The sequence below is a fragment of the Stenella coeruleoalba genome, assembly GCF_951394435.1.
Source record: "Stenella coeruleoalba genome assembly, chromosome: 9".
Classification (NCBI taxonomy): Eukaryota; Metazoa; Chordata; class Mammalia; order Artiodactyla; family Delphinidae; genus Stenella; species Stenella coeruleoalba.
The window spans coordinates 12,830,105-12,852,808 of record NC_137155.1 but is presented as its reverse complement, the minus strand read 5'-3'; the positions used below and the strand labels follow the sequence as shown (position 1 = coordinate 12,852,808).

Here is a 22,704-nt window from a genome sequence, read left to right as displayed (position 1 = left end):
AAAACGAGGTCATGGTCAGCAGGTTATTATACAAAGTTCATGAACTAATTCAACCTACTATAACAACTCTAAGTAAACATAAGTTTTATGCACAAATATTTTTTAGTTTCCTTTTCTATAATCTCATGTTGACAGGTTACAATACTTATAGGAATAGTCTTTGTCCTTCTGAGTAAACACACACTTAAGTACATTTAACCTAGATTTTATGGTAACTGCTATGTAAATATTCTCTGACCTTTAAAAAAAACCTCTAAACATATTTGCATTCCCCAAAGTACTTCTGACAGTCTTAGAAAGCTTTCTCATTACATCCTATTCTGTACAATTTTAGACAAGTCTCAACTGCATTAATTGGGGTTTATAAGTTTTTTCATAATCACAAAAAACTGACCTATTACCACTTATTATCTGTCCTTTCCTCACTCATTTGTAGTGCTATATTAACCAAATATCAAGTTTTTATATATATGTGAATTTGTTTCTGAGTTCTCTATTTTTGTTTCTTTAGTCTGTATACTCTTACACCAATCAGTCATTAGATTTACAAGTTTCTTTATCTGGTAGAGCAAGCCTGCTTACATTTTTCTTCAACATTTTTATGACTAATCTTGACACTTTTCCATATAAATATTGGAATCATTTTGCAAGGTCCACAAAACTTATTTTGAGATTCGATTGAATTTATAGATTAATTTAGGGAGAATGGACATATGTACAATATTGTATCTTTCCATCCATGAATAATATCTCCCTATTTAGTTGTGCTTTTTAAGAAGTTCTTCAAAAATGCTTTGTAATTTTCTCTGTTGTCTCCCCCAACCCCCTTCCCACCAAGATTTATTGCAGATTGCTATTTGGAGGCTGAGGCATTTTATTGCATTTTTTTGACTGATGTGTAGGAATGCTGTAATTGTATATTTTTCTTGGATCCAGAATTTTCAAAAAATTTTGCCTCCCTTGGAGTTGTACAGACAGTAATATTATCTGTACATAAGATCAGTTTCATCTCTTCCTTTGTAACTTTCACACTTCAGATATCTTCCTTTCCCACTTCTGGAAGACTTCTGTGTATTTAATTTTAAGCAATGCTTTTTCTTCATCTACCGAGTTATTAGTATAGATCTTTTCCTTTAACCAATAAGATGTATTACAGAAATAAATTTCTAGATGCTGAGCCATCACTGCAATCCTGAGATAAACCCTATCAGTTCTTTCTTGGTTTGTGAGCAACTGCTGAATTGTCATATCTTGTTTAGGATTTTCAGCAACTATGTACATAAGTGAAATGATCTATAATTTCCATTTATACTGTACTTGGCCTGGTTTGAGATCAGTTAATACCACAGGTGTAAGATGTCTTGGATACTTTTTAACTAAAAGTTTTTATAATACAGGAATTAAGTATTCCATGAAGGCTTAGTAAGTCTGGATCATCTGTGGGGAGAACTCATGATTATCAACTCAGTCTCTCTCATGGTTATTGGTTTATTCTGACTTTCTATTCCTTTTTGAGTCAATACTGATAATGTATCAATATTTTTCTAAAATATAACACATTTCATCTATGCTTTCAAATACTATGGTGTAAAGTTGGTCATCCTGTGTTTGCGTGACTTTCAAAGCCTTTATTGGTACTAATATGACTTCTTCATTTAATCATCAGTATACCAGAAAAAACTAGTCATCATTTGTCATCTGGGTCCAATGGGCCCTTTTAATTTTTAAAAACATTTAAAGTTATTTAGCAAAATGTAGAGAATAAAGAGATAGAAAGAAGTTTGTTAGACATCTTAATAAGAATGTAAACATAGGAAACCCAAATTTTTATTCAGTATTTTCGTGGTTTTGAAAGTATTTAATACATAAGATGGGTAGCATCTCGAACATAAATAGGTATTCATCTACTGTCACAAACTTAGAATATATTCATCTTATGAACCTTGACTCCAGAGTTTAAATGTATCTCTAATGGGCTTTAGTTTATTATTACTTCTTGTTCTTTTTACACTTGCATCTTCAAAATGCAATACATTTAAGAACTTTGATGTCATATTTTTGTTGAGGAAAGGATGGTCATTTCTTTTTGCTTCATAATTGCAAAACACTTTCACTTTCAGATTTATAAACACCAATCAGAACGGTAAATCCAACTGATTTTTCACTTTTACATCATCTATTTCCTTTTAATCAATTCTGAATACACACCTGCCTTTAGTATTTGTCTACTTACAATTCTGATTAACAAACATAAAAGATGTTCTTGTCACAAAGTTCTGTGATGAAGTCTTTCCTTTTGGATAACTGAGTAAATAAGAATATCATAATTCTTTCGTCCTTAGAAATATATTGTTCACTCATTGATTCTTGAATTTGAGAAAAATCTTTCTAGGATATTGTCATCTGAAAATTTATACTCTGAGAGTTTGCTTATAAGAGACCAGAGTGCTGATTAGTTTAATAATCATGAATTACCTAATAATTTTCTTTTCTTTGCCATTATGGGTTAAAAATGAAAAATGCCAAATTCTTAATTGTGCTCAAATAAAAGCTGAAAAAAACATTTACAGAGATTGTGTCTCTAGACTTCTTTTATCCCTTCTTTAAAGATGAAGCAGGATTTAGGGCAATGCAAAGAAAACAGAAGGATGATGCAAGTGATGATTATCCTTGCATTATCCTTCTAGGTGATTCCATCACTTTGTTTTCTTACTGTAGTTCTTTTTCTAAGCATAGTTCCTGATGTTACACCAAAGGTTAACATTGTTTATATTTTTCCTTTTGTGCTTTTTTTCATCAATCTGTTTTTTTTTTTCTTTCTTTTTTTTGGCTCCACAGTGCGACTTGAGGGATCTCAGTTCCCTGACAGGGATTGAGCCTGGGCCACAGCAGGGAAAGCCTGGAATCCTAACCACTAGGCCACCAGGGAACTCCCTTTTCATCAATCTTTATCGACTTTAGTTAATCCATAGAATAGGCTTTTTTGTTGACAATCTCTATAGCTTTGCCTTGTTTCATTGATTTTTTTTGAGGGTACTTTTTGTTTTTAAATTTATTGAACATTTTGGTCAGAAAACATGATCTGCCTATCAATCAAATCTTTGAAATCTGCAGAGTCTTTGTGATTTAGAAAACTTATAAAAAATTTATTATATGGGCTTCCCTGGTGGCGCAGTGGTTGAGAGTCTGCCTGCCGATGCAGGGGACACAGGTTCGTGCCCCAGTCCGGGAAGATCCCACATGCCACGGAGTGGCTAGGCCCATGAGCCATGGCCGCTGAGCCTGCGCATCCGGAGCTTGTGCCCCGCAACGTAAGAGGCCACAACAGTGAGAGGCCCACATACCGCAAAAAAAAAAAAAATTATATACTTGTGTACTTGAAAAAATGTGTACATATTGTATATAAATATATAATTTCTATTTTATATGCCAGTTCTTTATATCCCTACAAATTCTACATCTGCTTGTTATATCCATGTCTAGTAGAGATGTGCTAAAATCCCCACTGTGATTATGAATTTCAATCTTTTTATAGCTTTTTATTTTAGATGTTATCTTTTCTAAACCAACAAATAGATTGATTCCATCTATCTAATCCAATCTGAAAATCTGCCTTTTAAAAGATTTTACTTTTTTAAGATTCATTGTTATTACTGGAATATTTGGACTTACTGCTGTCATTTATTTCTTTTCCTGACTTCTCTTGGATTTATGGTTTACTATATTCCTCTTTCTCCCTCCTCTGATGATTTGAGAGCTTTAAAAATTTTAGTCATATATTCCCTAAAGTAATTTTGAAAAGTGATGTACCCTTTTATACCTTTCAAGTCAACATAAATACACTTTTATCGTAAGTTTCAAAAATTGCTAAGGAAGTCATTTCGGTAACATTGATGTTTTAAGCTAAATCCATTACATTATTAAAGTATCCAACTGAATCTAATTATCACAGTAATTTGCTATCTAAAAACACTCCTTAACACAGTAGGAAATTGTACACTATTTTATTCCCAACTCATATTTCCATTTTACTTTCCCACGTAATTTTTATCTCATTATAATAGTGCAATGCTTGAAAGTCCTTTACTGATAGCCTGTCATACATCTGTTTCTCAAAAATGTATGAAAAATATATTTATTGAAATTAAAAAATATTTTTGGAAATAAAAAAACATTTCCAATGGCTATAAACTTCAAAGTGTTCAAGTTATCTATTATCTGGATTATCATTACTATTCAAACAATAAAAACACCATAAAACTGCTAATTGCTAGAATGAGACATTAATTTTATTACTATTTTTAAACTATAGATATAAATGCTGAGAAAACTCATTTACGCATACAAATAAAAAGGGATAGACTTTTGTTATAGTGATGTCACTTAATTCTTGTACACCTTTTAAGTTATATGCCAAAAATAATAAACTGATCATCAAATTATTTTTAATGATCTTTAATTAACAATCTGATTAAGTTTTCTTCAATTTTGTTGAAAACAAAGAATTGAAAAATCACCCTCACTGAAGACCTTGTTGTTCAGGCCATTTTCTTTCTTGTATCCTTGGAAAGTTACAGAATATAAATACCTGAGAAGGAAGAATTAATCCTAAGTAAAGCTGGTTTTCCAAAGTTAAATGCACTGTCCTCGACTATGTTTTGTGGACATTTACACCCAAACCTATACGTAAATACGTGTTCTGCTTTTAAAAGTATTGTTTATAGTATTTTATCAAACTAAGATGTACATTTTAACATCTCTGAAATTGGGATGCATCTTATAATTGACAGCATATTATAGTTTAGTTGGCAGTGTTTTTACTAAGTGGTATATAATGGATTATATATAATTATAAATAATAGTTTCTTAGGTTAGATGAAAAATTAGACTGTGGAAATTAAGAGCAAAAAAGAAAAGATGTTGGGTCATTACTAAGTTCTGGGTTTATACAATGTATACTTACGACTATCATGTGTTTTATTTACAGTAAAATCCACAATATATTTCTGTTAATTTAAACTAAACACATAGTAGGAATGAAAAATAAAACAGAGAAATGGCTCAGAGACAATAAGCAGGAAACTTGGGCCAGGTAAAAAATTAATATGGATTTACAGAATCTAATAATGAACTGGCAAAGGATAATAAAAATGTTTCTCCTAAGAGTCTGAAAAATGCTCTAGAAAATATAAAAATCATGAACTTACCTCTGAAATATGATCTTTTAAGATGTAAAGTTAATATGTCAGAAAGAAACATGGAAATTTTAACTTCCTCCTCCTTGAAATCATGCAAATTATGCTATTAAGACAGGTTTGAAACATATTCATCAGGTTCTTTATCATTATTGAAAATGGGGAAAAGACAGTTGGCTTGACAGCAGATTCACCAAAACCCATCATGCCTGTATACCAATCTTAAATATTCTAAGATAAATGAGGCAAGCAACTTTTTCATTGTTTCCTAAAAATAAAGTGACTTTCCCTTCACATTATGTTCATGCTCTCTTTGCTTTCACATGATTCACCCACAGGAAAAATGATTTTTTGAATAGTCAGGAGACAAAAAAGGCAAGGCCTATAAACAAAAACTGTCATCACTCTATCTCCCTAATTGACAACACATGTGAGTTCTGAGTATCTCCACATGGGCCAACATAACTCATTTCTAAGACCACACTTCACCTGTGATGAAAACATATTAACTTCCACCGTACTTCCTTGGGCAGTCAGAAAGGTCTGCTTGAGTTCAAAGGGCAGGGACATAACTCTATCTTGATGAGGTAGAGGCAAGGTTCTGGAAGAGTCTGAGGGACCTGAAATATTGTTGGCATCATTTTTGAAAAACACAACCTGCCATAGGTTTCTTCTGTCAAGGGGGAGAAGGGTAATTATGAAAAGGCAGAAGGGAAAAAAAGAGAACTGGCATAATCCACTGATCATGGAAATGTTCTTTAAGCACATCATTTTAACTAAAGAGTGCATCTGGGATTTGAGGATCTGGATCAAAATCCCCCTAAAGCTATCTTTGCCTTTACAGTTAAATACTCCCAGAAGTACAAACACCCGTGTTTGAAAACCCAGCTATAGATTATACTTCCATTCTTTAATTATATGAATATTTAAGATGCATACTTAACTATAAATTTCCCTAACACAGTTATTTAGCATCTCTGCGGAGGTAAAAACGTGTATTCTGGAAGAATTTAAAAAATCATTTTTCATTTAAAAGAATGATCAATTCCTTTCACTCAGCTAAACAAAAATAGGCTAGTAATATAAACAAACCAATATCAATGTCGAAAGACCTTTGATAACTATATACACTACCAACCAGAGCAGTAAAGCAATGTATCTTTCCTGAGGACAAAAATGTTTCTCTTAAAATCAGAAAGGTCAGACCTCTGGAAGATGTTGGTAACTTGGCAGAAGAGAAATTTTACATTTAGTTAACATTACACTTATAAAGTAGTAAAATAAAATGCACATAAGCCATTAGAACAATTATAATTTGAATGTTTTCCAAATATGATACGAATACATTAGCATAAAACCTTTCTTGACTTCCTTTATTTTTGCCAATAATCCAGTGATCTCCAAGCAATGGCTTAATGATTATTTCTAAATGTCACTTCCTAGAGATAATATTTCTTACCTATTAAGTTCAATAAAAGGTATGCAAAAGTATTGCTCTAATTTTCATCATACATCATGACCTCAAATCATCTAGAAAGACGTTAGAAAATAAGGACATTCCCTTTAGAACACTGGGGGAAAAATTACTATTCTCTTTATATATAGGAGATAAAAGCAGAGCAATATAGTAGTTATAATCAGAATGTCTGCATCCACTCACCAAATATTTATTAAGCACCTACTATTTTCCAGGCATCATTCTAAGAGCTGAGGATATAGGGGTAAGTGAGAAAGTAACAGCTACCATTTAGAGGGCTTACTATGTGCCAGGCTCTGGCCTAAGAGTTTTCACACATGTAAACCCATTTAATCCTCAAACACAACACCTCTATGACATGGCTACTGTTAAGTTTTTCATTTTACATATAAGAAAATTGAGGCACAGAGAAGTTAAATAATTCACCAAGCTAGTAACTGGTAGTAGTAGTCCTGGGTGTCATGGAGCTTTTATTAATCTAAAATCCTTCCCTTCTCATTTTGTTTTGCCTCTGTGAAAAGACCTAACATACAAATAGAAGTGGTTATGGCTCAAATAGGTGGTGTAACCTTTTCACTTTTAAAGCTTTCTTTCTGGGAATGTTTAAATAAAATTTTAGCTATACTTTCATCATATATTGTGACCCTAAAATATCTAAAAAGCCTGAACGTTATAAGACTTGATTTTGTTTAAATAGTTGGGGAAAATGAAAATCCCCAACATTTTCATTTTTCTCCCCATTACTGTAGGTATAGGTACGTAGTATTCCTTCCTTTGGAAAGCCTTTCTTTAGTCCAGGGAGGCCTGGTGGGGCTGAAGACCATGGGACCCTGCCTCATTGTAGGGGTGAATCCATGTCCAAGCTAATCATGCCATACTGCCTTGATCATAGTTATTCGATTAAGACTCTAAAATTTGACCTAAGCATGGCCAATCTGTCTTCACTGAGATTGACAGAGCTGGGAAATGTTCTCTTCACAATGGAAGTGACTTAAGACTGCTGGTAGCCATCTTCCTGGGCCTCAAGAGAAAATGACTCCACAATACTGAGAGATGTGGAGTAGAGAAATTCAGATGCAGAATTCTTTAATATAGCTATGAAAGAAGTAGGTCTATCCTTGTCCTCTGCAGTTAAATAAGTATAAAGGGTATGAATATTTTTTTTAATTTAAGCTTAAGCGGGTTTCTGTAACTTTCAATCAAGTTTCAATGCATTTTTACAAAAGCATTACATAAAATATGCATGCAGAACAATGGTTATAATATGAATAGAAATCTCCTTTATTCTTTTCCTTTACCCCCTTTCCCTACGAACAAATAAAGAACTGTCTACAGGACAAAGGACAGTCTATTTCATTTTCAAAAGTAGTATGCAAAATATATACTTACGAATTCTAACTATGTGATTACAAAGCATTATTTTAATAATTCTTTGGCATATGACAAAGCACAATATAGCTAGAAAGACAAAACGTTTTATTTTGAAACATTGGAAAAACATTAAAAGACAAATGTCCATTATATAACCAAGAATGTTAAGTATTTGGAAACTGTCAATCTTCTAAAATTGGTAGGCACTTCCAGAGAGCTAAATATTGCAAATTATCCTACCATATGTCTTCTCTAACACCAAAAATACTTGATATGATGAAGGAAGACACAACTAATTATTCAAAGTCACCACGTTAGGGTTCAACTTAATTACAAGCAAAAGTTTTGTCCAAGATGTTCCTGACAAATGAAGCTTCCAGTTGAATTTCAGAAATGTTAACAAAAGTATCTTCCTTTTTTGCCTGTGAATGTTTGAGTATTGCTGTATTGTTGGCTTATATCCACTACAGATACTGGTTCTAGGCCAGCCCAAGGGTCTTCAAGCATTGAAGGCTTGAAATAACTTTCCAACTCATTAGACATTCTCTTTTCTCTACCACGCCCTGATCCAAATGGTGTAGATGTCCTTGGAGAACCCTTTAGAAAAAAAATCATCAGTTAAAAAGACATTTAGTAGAGGTAACTGGTACTTTTTCTTTAGAGGCTAGAGGGGATCACACTGCTAGTTAAAAGTTGTGTCTTGAACCCAAATATGTTCACTTGCAAAGTCCATGCTTCCTTTAATCTAGTGTTTTAAAAAAGTATTTAAACCTATTTGATATACTAATTTATTGATAGTTTTATGCCCACTGTCACTTCAAATCCTTTTGGGTTTCTAATGTAATAACTTTCCCAAACTATAAACTGGTGATGAAGTAAGAAATTACTTGTACTGTAGTCTTCCCTCAGTATTTCCCTATTGCTTCTGAAAGCAAATTAAACTTTTTTTTTTTTTAACCCTACAGCTTCAAAATTTCTAGAACCCTCCCATCTCATTAGCTCCACACTCAAAGGGATGGGTTTGGTTTAGCATAAGTTGGAAAACTACCAAGCATATTTAAGATGTAAACCACAGAATCCTAGATATACCAGAAAGAAGCCTTAGAGCAGAAGCCAATGTAGTTGAAAAACGAAGGCCAAAAGGAGAAAAAAAAAAAAAAAAAAGAAGAAGAGGAAAAAAGGGAAAAGGTGCCATCAGTAGGAAGATGGCACTAGCCTGTAACCCTAGAGCTGACGCCTATACTGGGGATTCATTCGCTTTTTTTCCTCCTTGAAGACCGGGGACTCAGAATAATTTACTGCAACGAACTGGCTAGGCCCCTGACGAAGGAGAGGGAATTAGGGATATCTGTGTTTGAGCGGCAGTGTACTGGCTGAAAGTAGGAGGACTATAGAAACAAAGTACAGCTCTGCAACTTTTTACAGCATTCTAAAGAAAGTTATACTTAACTTCTCTGAGCCTCAGTTTATTCATCTGCGACATGGGGCTAACGATAGTATCTCACTTCATAGAGGATTCAAAATAATCCACGCAAAGGGATTATCAGTACCATGCCTGCCATACAGTAAGAGCTCGGCAAACGCTGGCTATTATTACCTGGGGGTGGGTCTGCTGCTGCCCTGGGGAGTAGCCGAATTGCTGCTGGGACCCCGCGGGGGACTTGGAGTAGTTGCCAGGGTAGCCGCCAGGGGACGGAGACCCGAACCGGCCCCCAGGGAAGCTGCCGCCGTGTCGCGGAGAGTGGCTGCTCCCGTAGGGCCTAGACCTGGGCCCGTACGGCGGCGTGTGATGTGGACTCCCGTACCCGTCCCGCGGGGATGGCGGCCGCGCTCCGCCTCCGCCCGGGGTACCCCGGAAGCTGCTCCCGCTTCCCCAACCTCCTACACCCGGGCTGGGGCAAGGAGGAGTCGGGGGTCGGAAATTCTGTCGGTGCATCTCAGAAGACGAAAACGAGGACTTCAATGGCGTTCTCCCGCCGGAACTGTCGAGACCAACCGTTCACAGACACTTCGTGGTCCTTCACCAAAACAGTCCTCCGCCCGCCAGCACCATAGACCACATTGGTTCCGGCCTCACAAAGGTTCCTCTGGGGCGGCGGGATAAGTAGGTTATCGAATGGGTACAGATTCAGCTGATTTAAGTGAAGGAAAGAGGAAGAAAAAGGATAAAGGAAAGGGCTAATCCCGGGCCCCAGCAATGGCCTTTGCAGTCTGGCGGGCTTTGGTTGCCACTGACTGACGTACTAGACGCCTGCAGAACGGATGGAGGGGGGCCCGGAGAGCTCGGCAGGGCCCGGCCCCTCCCACCTGGTGGGGGGCGGGGACCGAGGTGTCCGCGGGCGCCCCCAGTGGCTGCGGGTCGCGCGCGCACTTCGTTCTCCACTCACGCAGGGAAGGAGGATTTCAGAGGGGTTCGCGATGCTGGCGACGCTGGCGACGCTGGCGAGGGTCGCGGCTCTGCGGAGAACCGGCCTTCTCTCCCGCCGGGGCGGCGGGAGGGGGCTGTGGACCGGCCGCCCGCAGTCAGGTATCCTCCGAGACTCGGTCCGGGCGGCGAAAGGGACCCCAGCCCCAGCCTCCCCACTCCAGAGGCATCCTGAGGAGAGCGCCGCGCTTTCCAGAAGTATCCGCTGCCCCCGGCGCCCGCCCTTTGGCCTTTCGCGTCTCCCCTTGCCCTGGCTCCGCGGTCGCCCCGTGGTCACCCTGCCCGGCGTCCAGGCCTGGGTCCGGCCCCTGCGTGGTCCTACTGGGCGGACTCGCCTCTCTCCCTTACTCCTCCCCCCTCGTCCCCCAAGTTTAAATACCTTGAAAAATGCACCCCCAGCCACATTTCAGGAAGGGTTTCAGACTGCACTTTATTTATTATTATTATTATGTTTTACATCTTTATTGGAGTATAATTGCTTTACAATGGTGTGTTAGTCTCTGCTTTGTAACAAAGTGAATCAGCTATACATATACATATGTTCCCATATATCTTCCCTCATGCGTCTCCCCCCCTCCCCCCTCCCTATCCCACCCCTCCAGGCGGTCACAAAGCACCGAGCTGATCTCCCTGTGCTATGCGGCTGCACTTTAAATAACTCGGGGGCGAGGCTGTGCTCGCAGAGGCTGGACTTTACTCCCTTCCTTGTTCTTGTTAAATGCAAGCGGGTAAGCGAATTGGTTAGGAAGCAGAGAGCCTGATTTTCAAAATTAGCAACATTTGGCTAAAGCTGTTAAAATAATGATCGTTTCACAGACTTTTGGTTAAAAAGAAAAGTGTGGTCATTCAAGAATGACCCCTAATGTATAAACCCATCTTTGTACCGAATACCTGTCTCAGAATTTTATTTGGAAGATGAAATTTAGATTTACTGCAGTTTTCTAGAACTTTCTTTACACCCTCCGAATATGGGAATGATAGTCCACTGTGAGTCTTGAAATCATCTTGTAGGAAACAGAATCTTAAAGAATTTTCGGACTCATTTAATCATAGCCTAATGGGTAGCCTGGACCTGTGCTTTTCAGCCTGTGAACCTTCTTGCAGGTGCCACTCCTCACTGTCCATTTGACACGTTCTGTGACGTGGCAAAGCCGAAGAATGGGATGTTTTCTCAGCTTCTGTCCTTGATGAATGGAGACACACACACACTTCCCTGTGGTGGTTTGTTCTGAGGGAATTCAGTTCATCAAGCTTTTCCTTTAGATACAAGTTGTAGAATCAATCAAGGCAGAATAATGCCATCAAGGCTTTATGATGCAGTTAAGGCCCGGGGATCCCAGATTATTCACTTTATTATATACTTTTGTCCTGGCCAAAGCTAAGCACCTTTCTGGACATTGTCTTTGGTGCTTAGCTTAATGCCTGGTAATTGAGCTGTCAGGTATTTATTGAATGAATGAGTGGGTCACATCATATTGGTCAGTGATTCTCACCTATAATACCCCCTTTAATATCATCAACTAATCTACATTTTGGGGGGAGGGAGCAGAAAAATGAGGGTGGCAGGGATCAAAATTACCTTTGTTAATTTTTAAATAACTGGCAAATGTTTTGCAGAATTGAGTGAAGTACTGTAAGTTGTCATTTTACTTGCCTTACACTCCTGGAATGCTCTTTCCTATAGTGATACACTGCTATCTTCTACACATATGAACTTGCATTAGAAACGGGGGAGGTAGATTTTGACAGGTAGATTGCACATGACAGTGTGCCTGTCATCATGTTTTCAGGTATATATGAGGATTGAGGGAGAGTACATTCTTAATTATATGAAAACTCCAGATTCCACTTGGATCACTTCTGAGAATAGGCAACTTGCCTTTTCACAGATGAGAAATTGTCCAAGGAAAGTGAAGTGACTTGCTTGAATTCACATAGCAAATGGATGTGGGACCAGAACTCAGGCTTCTTGAATCCCAGGCAGTTGTCTTTTTTCCTAGGTAAAGAAATATGAATTGACACTCAGTCCGTCCTTTGAAAAATGCAATAGATAAATAAGCATGTAAAATTCTGATAGTGGTACTGCGTAGCGTATTATTTTAGATATTTAGAGATTAGTAGATACAACCTTAGTATTGAACATTTGTGAATGTAGCTAGAATCTTCCGGAGTATTAACCTGGGAATTGCAGTCTGGCTGCCTGAACTGGTGGGTCTGAGGTTCCCAGATACATACTTGTGTTCGTTATTTATATGGTGGTGAGTTCAGGGGAAGAGAGATGAAGGAAGTTTTATGTTGCATTACCTGGAAATAGAAAAGTGAATTGGGATGATGTATATGAGAGTTTGGTGGCTGCCCCATGAACTAAGTCTGAGTCCTGTGGAGAGATAAGAGCACTTTTGTGAGTAACACAGGTATTGTTCCCACAAAAAGAGAATTGCAGCACTCTTTAGGGAGGACCAGCATTAGAAAACAGGATCCTCAGTAGGATAGTGCTTTTACTGAAGACACTGTTAGTGGCTAGATGCTGTCTTCAAGTGGCATTGTACACAGAGGACATCAACAGGCAAAACGTCAAGGAACTTTCTCAGGACCCATGAGTTATATGGGGAGCCCCCAGATTAATTGGTTAACTTTGTGGTGGTGCATGTTTTATAAGTTTTACTTGTATAAGAGTACCACTAAGGAAATTTAAGTGTAAGTGAAAATGGGGCCTTGTCTATTTCTATAAGACTGAGGATCTTTATTCGGGTTACCTAAGATTTTTTGGTGTGTCTTTTTTCAGTAGATTAAACAAATTTTTTTTTTTTTTTGTAGAGCCTTTATGAGAGCAGATGGCTTTGTGTTTGAAGCAGGAATTGGGGTCTTGTAGCTGCTCCCTCTGTCCCCTACTTTACCTCCCTGAAAAGACACTTCTGGGGCACTGCTAAGGAATTCCTAGGGCTCTCCAGAAAGGGTTTGAAAGCCAATATTTTAGGTAGCTGTCAGGTATTAATGAGTGCTGCAAAAGTAAATACTTTGGTTAGTTTTACTGCTTATTACCAAGGAGTAAATATTTTCATGTTTCTGCATGGTCAGGGCTTTCTAAGCCAAGGAAACTAGAGCCTGGGTTAAAGGGCAAGCCTTGGAAGTTAAAGGATGACTGAAATGATTGTTAGAGAACTCTCAGGAAGTTTATGTTTATATTTCAAAGGGGTATAAAACTCAGAGCCTTGGAGACATTCCCAAGATTGAGATTGTAAACCCAGGGAAGTTTATCTTTCCCCCTGGAGACATTTATTTATATTCCAAAGGGTTAGAACCCAGGGATCATCCCCTTTTCTTCCGAAGGAGAATTTGCTTACATTAGGGAGATAAGCTTTCTCTGCTTTTCTTGGGAGAAGGTAGCTGCTGGGCAGCTATCCCATACAAACTAATAGATTTATAATTTTGGGGACCTATCCTGTGGTTCAATCCTTGTATGTGCACGCCTAGTCCACCAGCTCTCATTATGACGCCTGTGGCATATTAGGTGTGGGAAAAATGGTGCATTTCTTGATGTAAGTAATAATAACTCTGATCTCTGCTTCAAAAACCTCATGTTTTTGAATACATATAGATATTAAAAAGTTTATATATATATATATATATTTTTTTTTTCCATGCCGCACGGCCTATAGAATCTTAGTTCTCTGACCAGGGATTGAACCTGCGCCCCCCTGCGTTGGAAACACAGAGTCTTAACCCTGAACCACCAGGGAAGTCCCCCCAAAAATGTATTTTTGATGATGAAAGCACTTCTTAGGACAGAAGAATGTATTTAATAGTTTCTATGTATAGAAATTTTTGTTCTGATTTTAGTATATGTGCTGCTGAAGGGAGCCCTAGAAGTGTTTGTACAGTCATCCCTCGGTATCTGCAGGGGATTGGTTCCAGGAACCCCCTTTGGATACCAAAAACTGAGGGTGCTCAAGTCCCTTACTATATAAAATGGTTTAGTATTTGCATATAACTACACAACCTGTGTATACCTAAAATCAAATCCATATTACTTACAATATCTGATACAATATAAATGATATGTAAATAGTTGACAATATGGTGCAACTGCTATGTAAATAGTTGTGGGAGGTGCAGCATATTCAAATCGTGCTTTTTGGAATTTCTTGGCATTTTTTTCTCCCAAATATTTTCGGTACACTGCTGGTTGAGTCTGCAGTTGGGGAACCCACAGATACAGAGGGCCTACTGTATGTATACTTAGAGCATAAGCTTTATCTTAATATTTCCTGAAGCCTTTCAGGTTACCTCAGTTTTCCTTATATAGGTTCTGTTGTCAGCTGTTCCATGTTGAAGACTGTCAGTCATAGAAAAGTAAAGGCATCTCTGGGATTGATTAGCTCAATTACTGATAAGGTGAGACCTGCCTTGAATGCAGTAGACCACTTAACTATCACTTATGTAATGTTCTCATTGATAAAGCAGGTATTAGAAGTAACTTGTTTTTGCCTCTGAGAGCCAAACTACTGTTAATGATCTTCTTTTCAATTCTAAGCATGTATCCACCATCCACAGTAGTCAAGCACAGGTGAAACGTATTATACATGTTTATTTCTTTTAGACTAATATTCTTCACCCGTGTGTAATGCAAGTGTTAATGCATTAATTCACACTTATAAAAGTTTTCATTGAAAATAATAAAATTATTGACAGAATACTTTGACATGAAGAAAAATGTAAGAGTATGATTATTCTTTTCCAGACACAAATGTTTGTTTTAAAAGGAGTAAGTAAAATTTTAATGTCGCCAGAACTGGTATCTTTGTATTTTTCCAATTGTAAAAACAATGCGTACCTTTTGTAGAAAACCTGAAATGTTTAGGAAAATAGAAGGCAAGAAAAAATATTAGTCTCTTATCTAAGAAGCAAATACTTAATATATAAATAGAAAAAAATAAACCTCACATACTTTAAATTGGAAAATAAAAGCTTTTTAAAAGGGAAAACCAACTATACATGAGTATATAATGTGGGGTTGGAAAAACATGATACCTATACAGAAAAGAGTTGACATAGCAGGCCTCAGGCTGCTATCTTTAGAAAGACCTTCTTACAAGTGTGGCCCTTGTTTGGCATCTGGGAACTTGGTACTCGAACTGCTTCCTAGTTAATAAGGGTGCCTAGATGATTTGTACAATCAGTGTGATTTATGGATCTATGGTGAGCACCTGCTGTTCTTCTGGGAGTCCAGAATTTTGGTGCATGCTGAGCAGAGAGTGCCTATGTGAAAAGCCCTCAATAAAGCCTTTGGATTCTGGGTCCGTAATAGACTTCCCTGAGCAGAAACATTGCACGTGTTACTGAATTTTTTTGTTGCTGGAGAAAGAAGCAACAAAAGAAGCTTGGCGTGGCCCCTCATGGGAGGGAGAGAACATAAGAAGCCTGTGCATGGATTTTTCCAGACTCTGCCCATCTTTTTCACTGACTGATTGGGTCATGTATCATTTTGCTGTAATAAACCTTTAGCCGTGAATACAGCTATGTGCTGAGTCCTTTTAGCAACTCACTGAAGGTGTGGGTAGTCTGAAGGAACTCTGAAACAATAGCAAAGGCAGAAAGTGAAAGAAATGATTTTTTGAAAGTGAAATTCCAAAACCATCCAAAAAACCAAACAGCAGATAAAGAAAAATTACTTTTACTAATTATGACTCATAAAAGGTTAATATTCTTACTACACGAAGAATCCATACAAATCAATAAGAAAAAAGATAAACACGCCTGTAGAAATACGGGCCAACGAGAAGAATAGATTATGTTTGAGAAGAAAAAGAGCAAGTGTTAAAAACAATGTAATTTAGAGGTCATTAAACAAATGCAAATTAAAATGGTGGTAGCATGCAAATTTTTAACTGTTAAATTTACAACAAACAAGTAAACAATATGCTCCCCAAACCAAGTGATCATATGCGGGGTTACGGAAGATGGTGGAGAACACTGTTTTCATATGCTGCTGGTGCCAGTATATGTTAATACTGCCTTTCTGGTGGACAGTTTGATGAAATGTGTGAAAAGTTTGAAAGAATTTATAACATGAACATGGCTAGGTCACCTTAAGACCTTCCTCTGTCCTTGGAAGCATGCTTTTCATTCTCCTTTCTCCATCCCCCAAAACTCTAAAAGCCTTAGAGAATAATTTTTATCTTTACTCCTTAAAGAGAAGTTCCTGGGAGGGTTCTGTAGCCCTTCACAGAAAGCATCCTAAATTCCCTCTAGACATCTCCTGCTCGTCAGAATTACCCATTGGAAGCTGTTGAAAACAAATCATGGGCTTGTTTCTTTATTGGTTTTGGCCCTGCCATGCGGCATGCGGGATCTTAGTTCCCCCACTGGGGATTGAACCTGTGACCCATGCGGTGGAAGCGCGGACTCTTAAATCACTGGACCATCAGGGAAGTCCCGAAAACAAATCAAATCATAAGACATTTTTTCTCACATATGTATCCGTCCACACACTTCTTCCAGGCTGTCCCTTCCTTTCCCTTCTGTTCCTCCTCCGTTTATCTGCGGTGGGTCTGTAAAATCGGGTTCTCTACCTTTTTTGTGTCAAAAGAGGCTCATCACATTCACAGTCACGCTGTGCCCCACCTCCACCCTCCCACGCGTCGCGTGCACACATTTTCTTCTTTGCCGTGATAATTATCATTTCCCTCAAGTACCTGTGATGGCGTTTTGCTGGTTGTCCCCTGGAAGGGATGCCTTTCCCTAGTTGGCACAAAGGTCTTGCCTTTGCTCAGTCTTCTCCGGGAGGAGAGCCACCACGCCAACACGGAGAAGTTCCAGGGGCCTCTTGGGTTTGTGGGCATTCATATTTGGTAATTCATTGCTATCATTTGCTCCGTGAGTACCTGCTTCAGCCACTTCTTATCCTCTGAGTAGTTCACTTCAGGCTGGCCCTTTAAGGAGGCCTGAACACTGAAGTTTTTTTCTCCGGCTTCCTGACTTTTGGTTGTGAATCCTATAACTATAAATTGATTTATAAAGTCTATAAGTTGGTGCTGTTTTCTACCTTTCCACGTGCCAGTCTATAGCAGTGGTTTTTCTCCTAAATGACTTTTGAAAGGCAATTCATTGCATATATTAAGTTCATATTTAAAAGTTTTTATCACAAGTAGATTTTACAAGAACTAAGATGAGGGTAAAAGCTGTAATGTGTAAGGAATATGTTTTCCTTCTGCCCAGTGGGAGAAGGCTTATCATGAAAGAAGGCTTATTTTTAGGAAAAAATGTATATGAAAGTTGAAGACCTGGAAATTGATTTCTTTAAAATGATTCATTTCTTACAAAAGTCTTCACATATTCTCAGTTTGAAGACTGCTGCTAACAGTGAAACAACCTACCCCTGAAATGGACTTTCCAGTTGTTGGCTTTGATGCTCTACGATCGCTTAGAGGCTACCATTTTTCCTCCTCCAATGCTTGGTTTCTTCATTGGTCAGGATAGGCTAGATGGGGTGGTGGTACAAATTAGCCTACAATCTCAGTGGCTTAATACAATAAAACATCTTTCTTGCACATATAGCTACACTATTTGAAAATTGTAGCTTCCAAGGTCACTGTGGCAGGAGTATAGAAGCCTGGAGGATTTTGTGGGATGTTTTTAAGGATCAGGGCTGGAATTAGCTTATGTTTCATTGGCCAGGCCCCCGGCATTTGGGCCCAACCTAATTGCAAGAGAAGCTGGGAAATGTAGAAGAGCAGAGGGATTTGGGATTAGCACTGATTTGTACTTTGGTTGTAGCATGCTTTACCTATCATTGAAAAACCCTTTATCTGGTCTTTTTCCACTGTTCTTCCTGTAGATTTCTCAAGTTTTCATTAAAATAGTAGCATCCAACAGTTTAAAAACCTGTTTGATTGCAAATCCCATAGTAGTAGCCAAGTCCTTGCAAGAGAAGGGCAATTCTCAAGAAACTGAGTGTCAATGGAAGGTGAATTATAAATTATTATAAGTTACTGTCCCTCTAGCTCTTGTTCTCTGGTTGTCTCTAAATGGTGTAATTGCCTCGTAACTTTGGCATCACTTCCACAGTACCTTTTAACAACTCAAAATTTTTAGGTTCCCTGGAATGTTTTCCAGTGGATTCTAATTTTCCAAGTACTCTAAACTCCTAAAATTACCTGCCAAATTATACTATTAGGAACAGAGCTTCTTTCAAGACTTTTAACCTGTGCTAGAAAGAAAATATCCTGCTAACTATTCTAAATAAAGCTTTGAAGAGATATCCATCTACTGTCTCACTCCTAAGTTCTGGTAGTTAAGTTCTCTGTAAAATATCAAATTAAGAAATCATTTCGGTGTATATCACATGTTGTATTTCATAGTGGTATTCGATCAGTTTGTTTTATGACGACTTTTTTTTTTTTTAATGTCTCAGTAGTTGACTAGTACAGTGGGGGAGGGATGCCATGATTACTGTCATACAGATGAGCCACTTGTGTGGGCATCTGTCAATTATATCTACTCTGGTGCTGCTGAAGTTTCTTTGTGTCATGGAAACCTTAGGGCCAAATACCAGGGGAGTTCCTAGAAGCAGCTCTGGCAAGCATAGATTTGATGGCAACTTCATTATAGTTATACTGCTTTGCATGGTTACTCAGCTGTGATCATCATAATAGCTTTCCATCCTAGAGGCTAAATAAGTTAGAGCAATATACAAGCTGCTCAATATATCTTAACAAATTACGTTATAATAGATGCTCTTTTCAACTGTTTTTTTCCCCCCGTAATCAGCCTATTCTGGTCTTTCACAAACAGGCAAAATATGGCTATAGATATCTTTTTAAAGTATAGAGTATTGAGAATCATATATGTTATTTTCTGTTCTTTGAAATAATCATGAGTCATGTGTTTTTCTCTTGTTTTCAGATCTGGATTATCTACTTTAATAGGTATTGTGACTGTATAATACAATGATGAGGATGATGATAACAACAATTGTTGATTTTTAGTGAGCATTTACCATGTTCCAGGAAGTGTACTATGCACTTTACATATAACATTTCATTTAATCCTTGCAAACTCTATGATATAGGTGTTTCAAATGAGGAAACTGAAGCTCAGAGAAGTGAAGTTACCTTGGTCAAGGTCACTAGGGTAGTAAGTAGTGAAGCAGAGAATTAAATTCAGTCAGTCTCCAGGGTTTATGCTCTTAACTGTTTAAAACTCATTAATTGATTTTGACTTAAATGTGCTCTAGAAGTCCTTTCTGGTTATCTTCTCAGAAAATAAAAGTAAAATTCTATTGCCTGATGTTAAATTAATTCATTTGAAAAGTTTTGTGTCATTAAACAAAATTTATTATGGTTGTGAGTTGATATTGGTAGAGAAATATAGACTTCTCTTTATAGATTTATAATGAAGTGAGATTTATGGGTTGAAGAGACCTCTAAATATATTTCCTGCATCATTTGAAATAAAACAAGGGCCCCAAAAGAGATGAGTACATAAGACCAGTAGTTTTGGAGTCTTATGTAACATAAAGAATTACTTGTCCATTCATTCCTAATGTTGTCAAAATATCTTCTCACATTTGAGGTCTTTTTCTATGTTTTATTTTCTCTAAAATATCTTGTTTTCTCTCTCATTTTGTTCTTTATGTTTTCACTTTTTCATTTTTCTTTTTTTTTTGCTGATTATACACTTAATCACAATTAAGCAAAATTACAGAAATAAATAACTTAGCTCGTGAAAGTTCTCCATAAATTCTTACCCCAGGATTTAACCACCAGTAGAATTTTATGAATGCTCCTAGAAATACCAACATGTATTATTAATGTTATTATGTATCTTTACAAATATAGGATCATATTATACATTCTATTCTACAACTTGATTTATTTTTTAACTTAGGAATATATCTTGGTGAACTTTACATGTCAGGGTATGTAAATGTCTCATTTTTCTTAACATTGGTATGGTATTTTTTTATATGGATGTGCAGGTGCTTATTTAACATTTCACCTGTTGGTGGATTTTTGCACTGTTTCGAATATTTTGCTTCAGTATTAAAAACAATGAGGCAGGGGAAGGGGTAGTTAGGGAGTTTGGGATTGACATGTACACACTGTAATATTCAAAATGGGTAACCAACAAGGACTTACTGTATAGCACAGGGAACTCTGCTCAATATTATGTAACAACCTAAATGGGAAAAGAATATGAAAAAGAATAGATACATGTATATGTGTAACTCAGTCACTTTGCTGTACACCTGAAACTATCACAACATTGTTAATCAGCTATACTCCAATATAAGATTAAAAGTTAAAAAAAATAAAAGCAGTGAGGCAATTCACAATAGAAGATGTATGAATGGCCTATTATTACATGAAAAGATTTTCAACAGCATTAGTCAACAAGGAAATGCCAGTTAAAACCACAGAGAAACATCATATACCCATTAGAATGGCTAACCTTTAAAAGATGAACAATACCTAGTGTTGTGAGGATGTGGAGTTTCTAGAACGCGCGCTGTTGTACAAACACTTTGGAAGTCTGTTTGGCAGTTTCTTAGAAAGTTAAGCATAAACTTACCATATTACCCAGCCATTCCACTAGGTATTTACTCAAGAAAAATGAAAACGTGTCCACACACGGACTTGTACACAAATGTTCATAGTAGCTTGATCCACTGTAACCTAAAACTGGAACCAACCCAGTGTCCATCAGCAGCTGAATGGATAAACAAATGTGGTATATCCATAGAGTAGGATACTACTCATAGAAATGCAACAACATGGATGAGTCTCAGTATCATAATGCTGAATGAAAGAAGCCAGACAGGGTACATAGTGTATGATTTCATTTGTATAAAATTCTAGGAAATGCAAACTAAAATGACAGAAAGCAGATCAATGGTTGCCTGAGGTTGGGGATGGAGGGAGAGGTAGTTTGCAAAGGGCAGGAGAAAACTTTCAGGTAATGGAAAGTTCTGTTTCTCAATTCTGGGTTTGGACAAATGTGTAATGACATGTATCCATCATTACAGTATCATACAGAGTATTTTCAGTGTCCTAAAAACCCTCTGTGCTCAGCCTATGCACCCCCTCCCCCCATTTTTAAATTTTTCATTAGTTTGTCCCACTTTTAAATTTTTCATTAGACAAACTATCTTAAGTGTAGCTTTGGACTTTATTAAATCGGGAATAATCTGGTATTAGAGGCTTTAATTTTTACAGATTGATTTAGTTGGACTGGGTCAAGGTTTCTGTGTTATATATAAAGCAGAAATGTGAAGGAAAATTTATTTATTTATTTGGTAGTAATAGATATTACTAAGAATATGAAGAATTCTGCATTATTCCTTCCGACAATTAGTAATCAACTTAAGTATTTTCTGTCTTTGCCAGATACTGACAATATGAAGCCATTGGAGGGTGTAAGAATTCTGGATCTAACAAGGTTTGCATTGGTTTATCTGTGTTTTGGTGATTGAGTTTTCCCCCTTCTTTAAAAAGGCATTTATTTCTTGGATTATAAGAAGGTGTTTATAAGCTTATCATTGAAATTTTGGAAAGAAAAACCAAGAAAATTTCCTGTAATTTCATCATTCTATGAGACAATTAGTATAATACTTATACATTTATTTCCAATCTGCATATTTATATATAACTTTTGAAAATAAAAATTGGAACCATATTGAAATTACAGGTTTATCCACATTTTAAACATAATGTTATATTTTGAGTATTTTCTCATGTCATTCGAAATTCAACAAAAAATATAAGATATTTTATTATAGTATATAGTTGTCACATAATTACCTAGTCATCCTCCAGTGTTTTTATATTATAAATGAGACTTCCTTGTACATAAATCTTTGCCTCAGGAAATCTTTCAGTTTCTTCCTTAGGATAGAATTCTGAAAGTAGAATTACTGCATCAAAGGGAATATACTTTTTAAAGCTCTTGATACATATGGCCAAATCAATTTTTTGAACAGTTTTAACAATTTTAATTCTTACTCACATTATATGAGCTTGTCTGTGTTGATGGAGTATTAAGAAAAGAATTAATATAAAAATCTTAAAGATGGTAATGAATTTATCTATCATTGTTAACATTGTAGAGTACTGGCGGGACCTTTTGCTACTATGAATTTAGGAGATCTTGGAGCAGAAGTTATAAAAGTGGAAAGACCAGGTAAAACTACTTCTCTCTTTAAAACATAGAAACAAGCTAATAAATATTTTTAATAG

The 22,704-nt window shown here is 36.9% G+C and overlaps 2 protein-coding genes across 5 annotated transcripts in view; one reads left to right on the top strand and one right to left on the bottom strand.

Moving 5' to 3' along the window:
• Nucleotides 1–5,520: 5,520 nt before the first annotated feature.
• Nucleotides 5,521–10,067, bottom strand: MPLKIP (M-phase specific PLK1 interacting protein). Its single transcript, XM_079931165.1, has 2 exons — nt 9,641–10,067; nt 5,521–8,640 (listed from the first exon to the last, which is right to left on the bottom strand). The coding sequence occupies exons 1-2, from the start codon at nt 9,977–9,979 to the stop codon at nt 8,440–8,442; spliced, it is 540 nt and encodes a 179-aa protein (XP_079787291.1). The 5' UTR covers nt 9,980–10,067; the 3' UTR covers nt 5,521–8,439.
• Nucleotides 10,068–10,090: 23 nt separating this feature from the next.
• SUGCT (succinyl-CoA:glutarate-CoA transferase) overlaps nt 10,091–22,704 on the top strand; it is a gene marked incomplete at its 5' end in the record, with an annotated part of 694,779 nt that continues 682,165 nt past the window's right edge. Inside the window, 3 exons of one of the 4 annotated variants that reach the window (XM_079931161.1) lie at nt 10,091–10,570; nt 21,856–21,907; nt 22,575–22,648. In XM_079931161.1, coding sequence (XP_079787287.1) covers nt 10,306–10,570; nt 21,856–21,907; nt 22,575–22,648 — 391 coding nt within the window. The remainder of the gene's footprint in view (nt 10,571–21,855; nt 21,908–22,574; nt 22,649–22,704) is intronic. The other 3 variants (XM_079931164.1, XM_079931162.1, XM_079931163.1) reach the window with 3 other exon arrangements.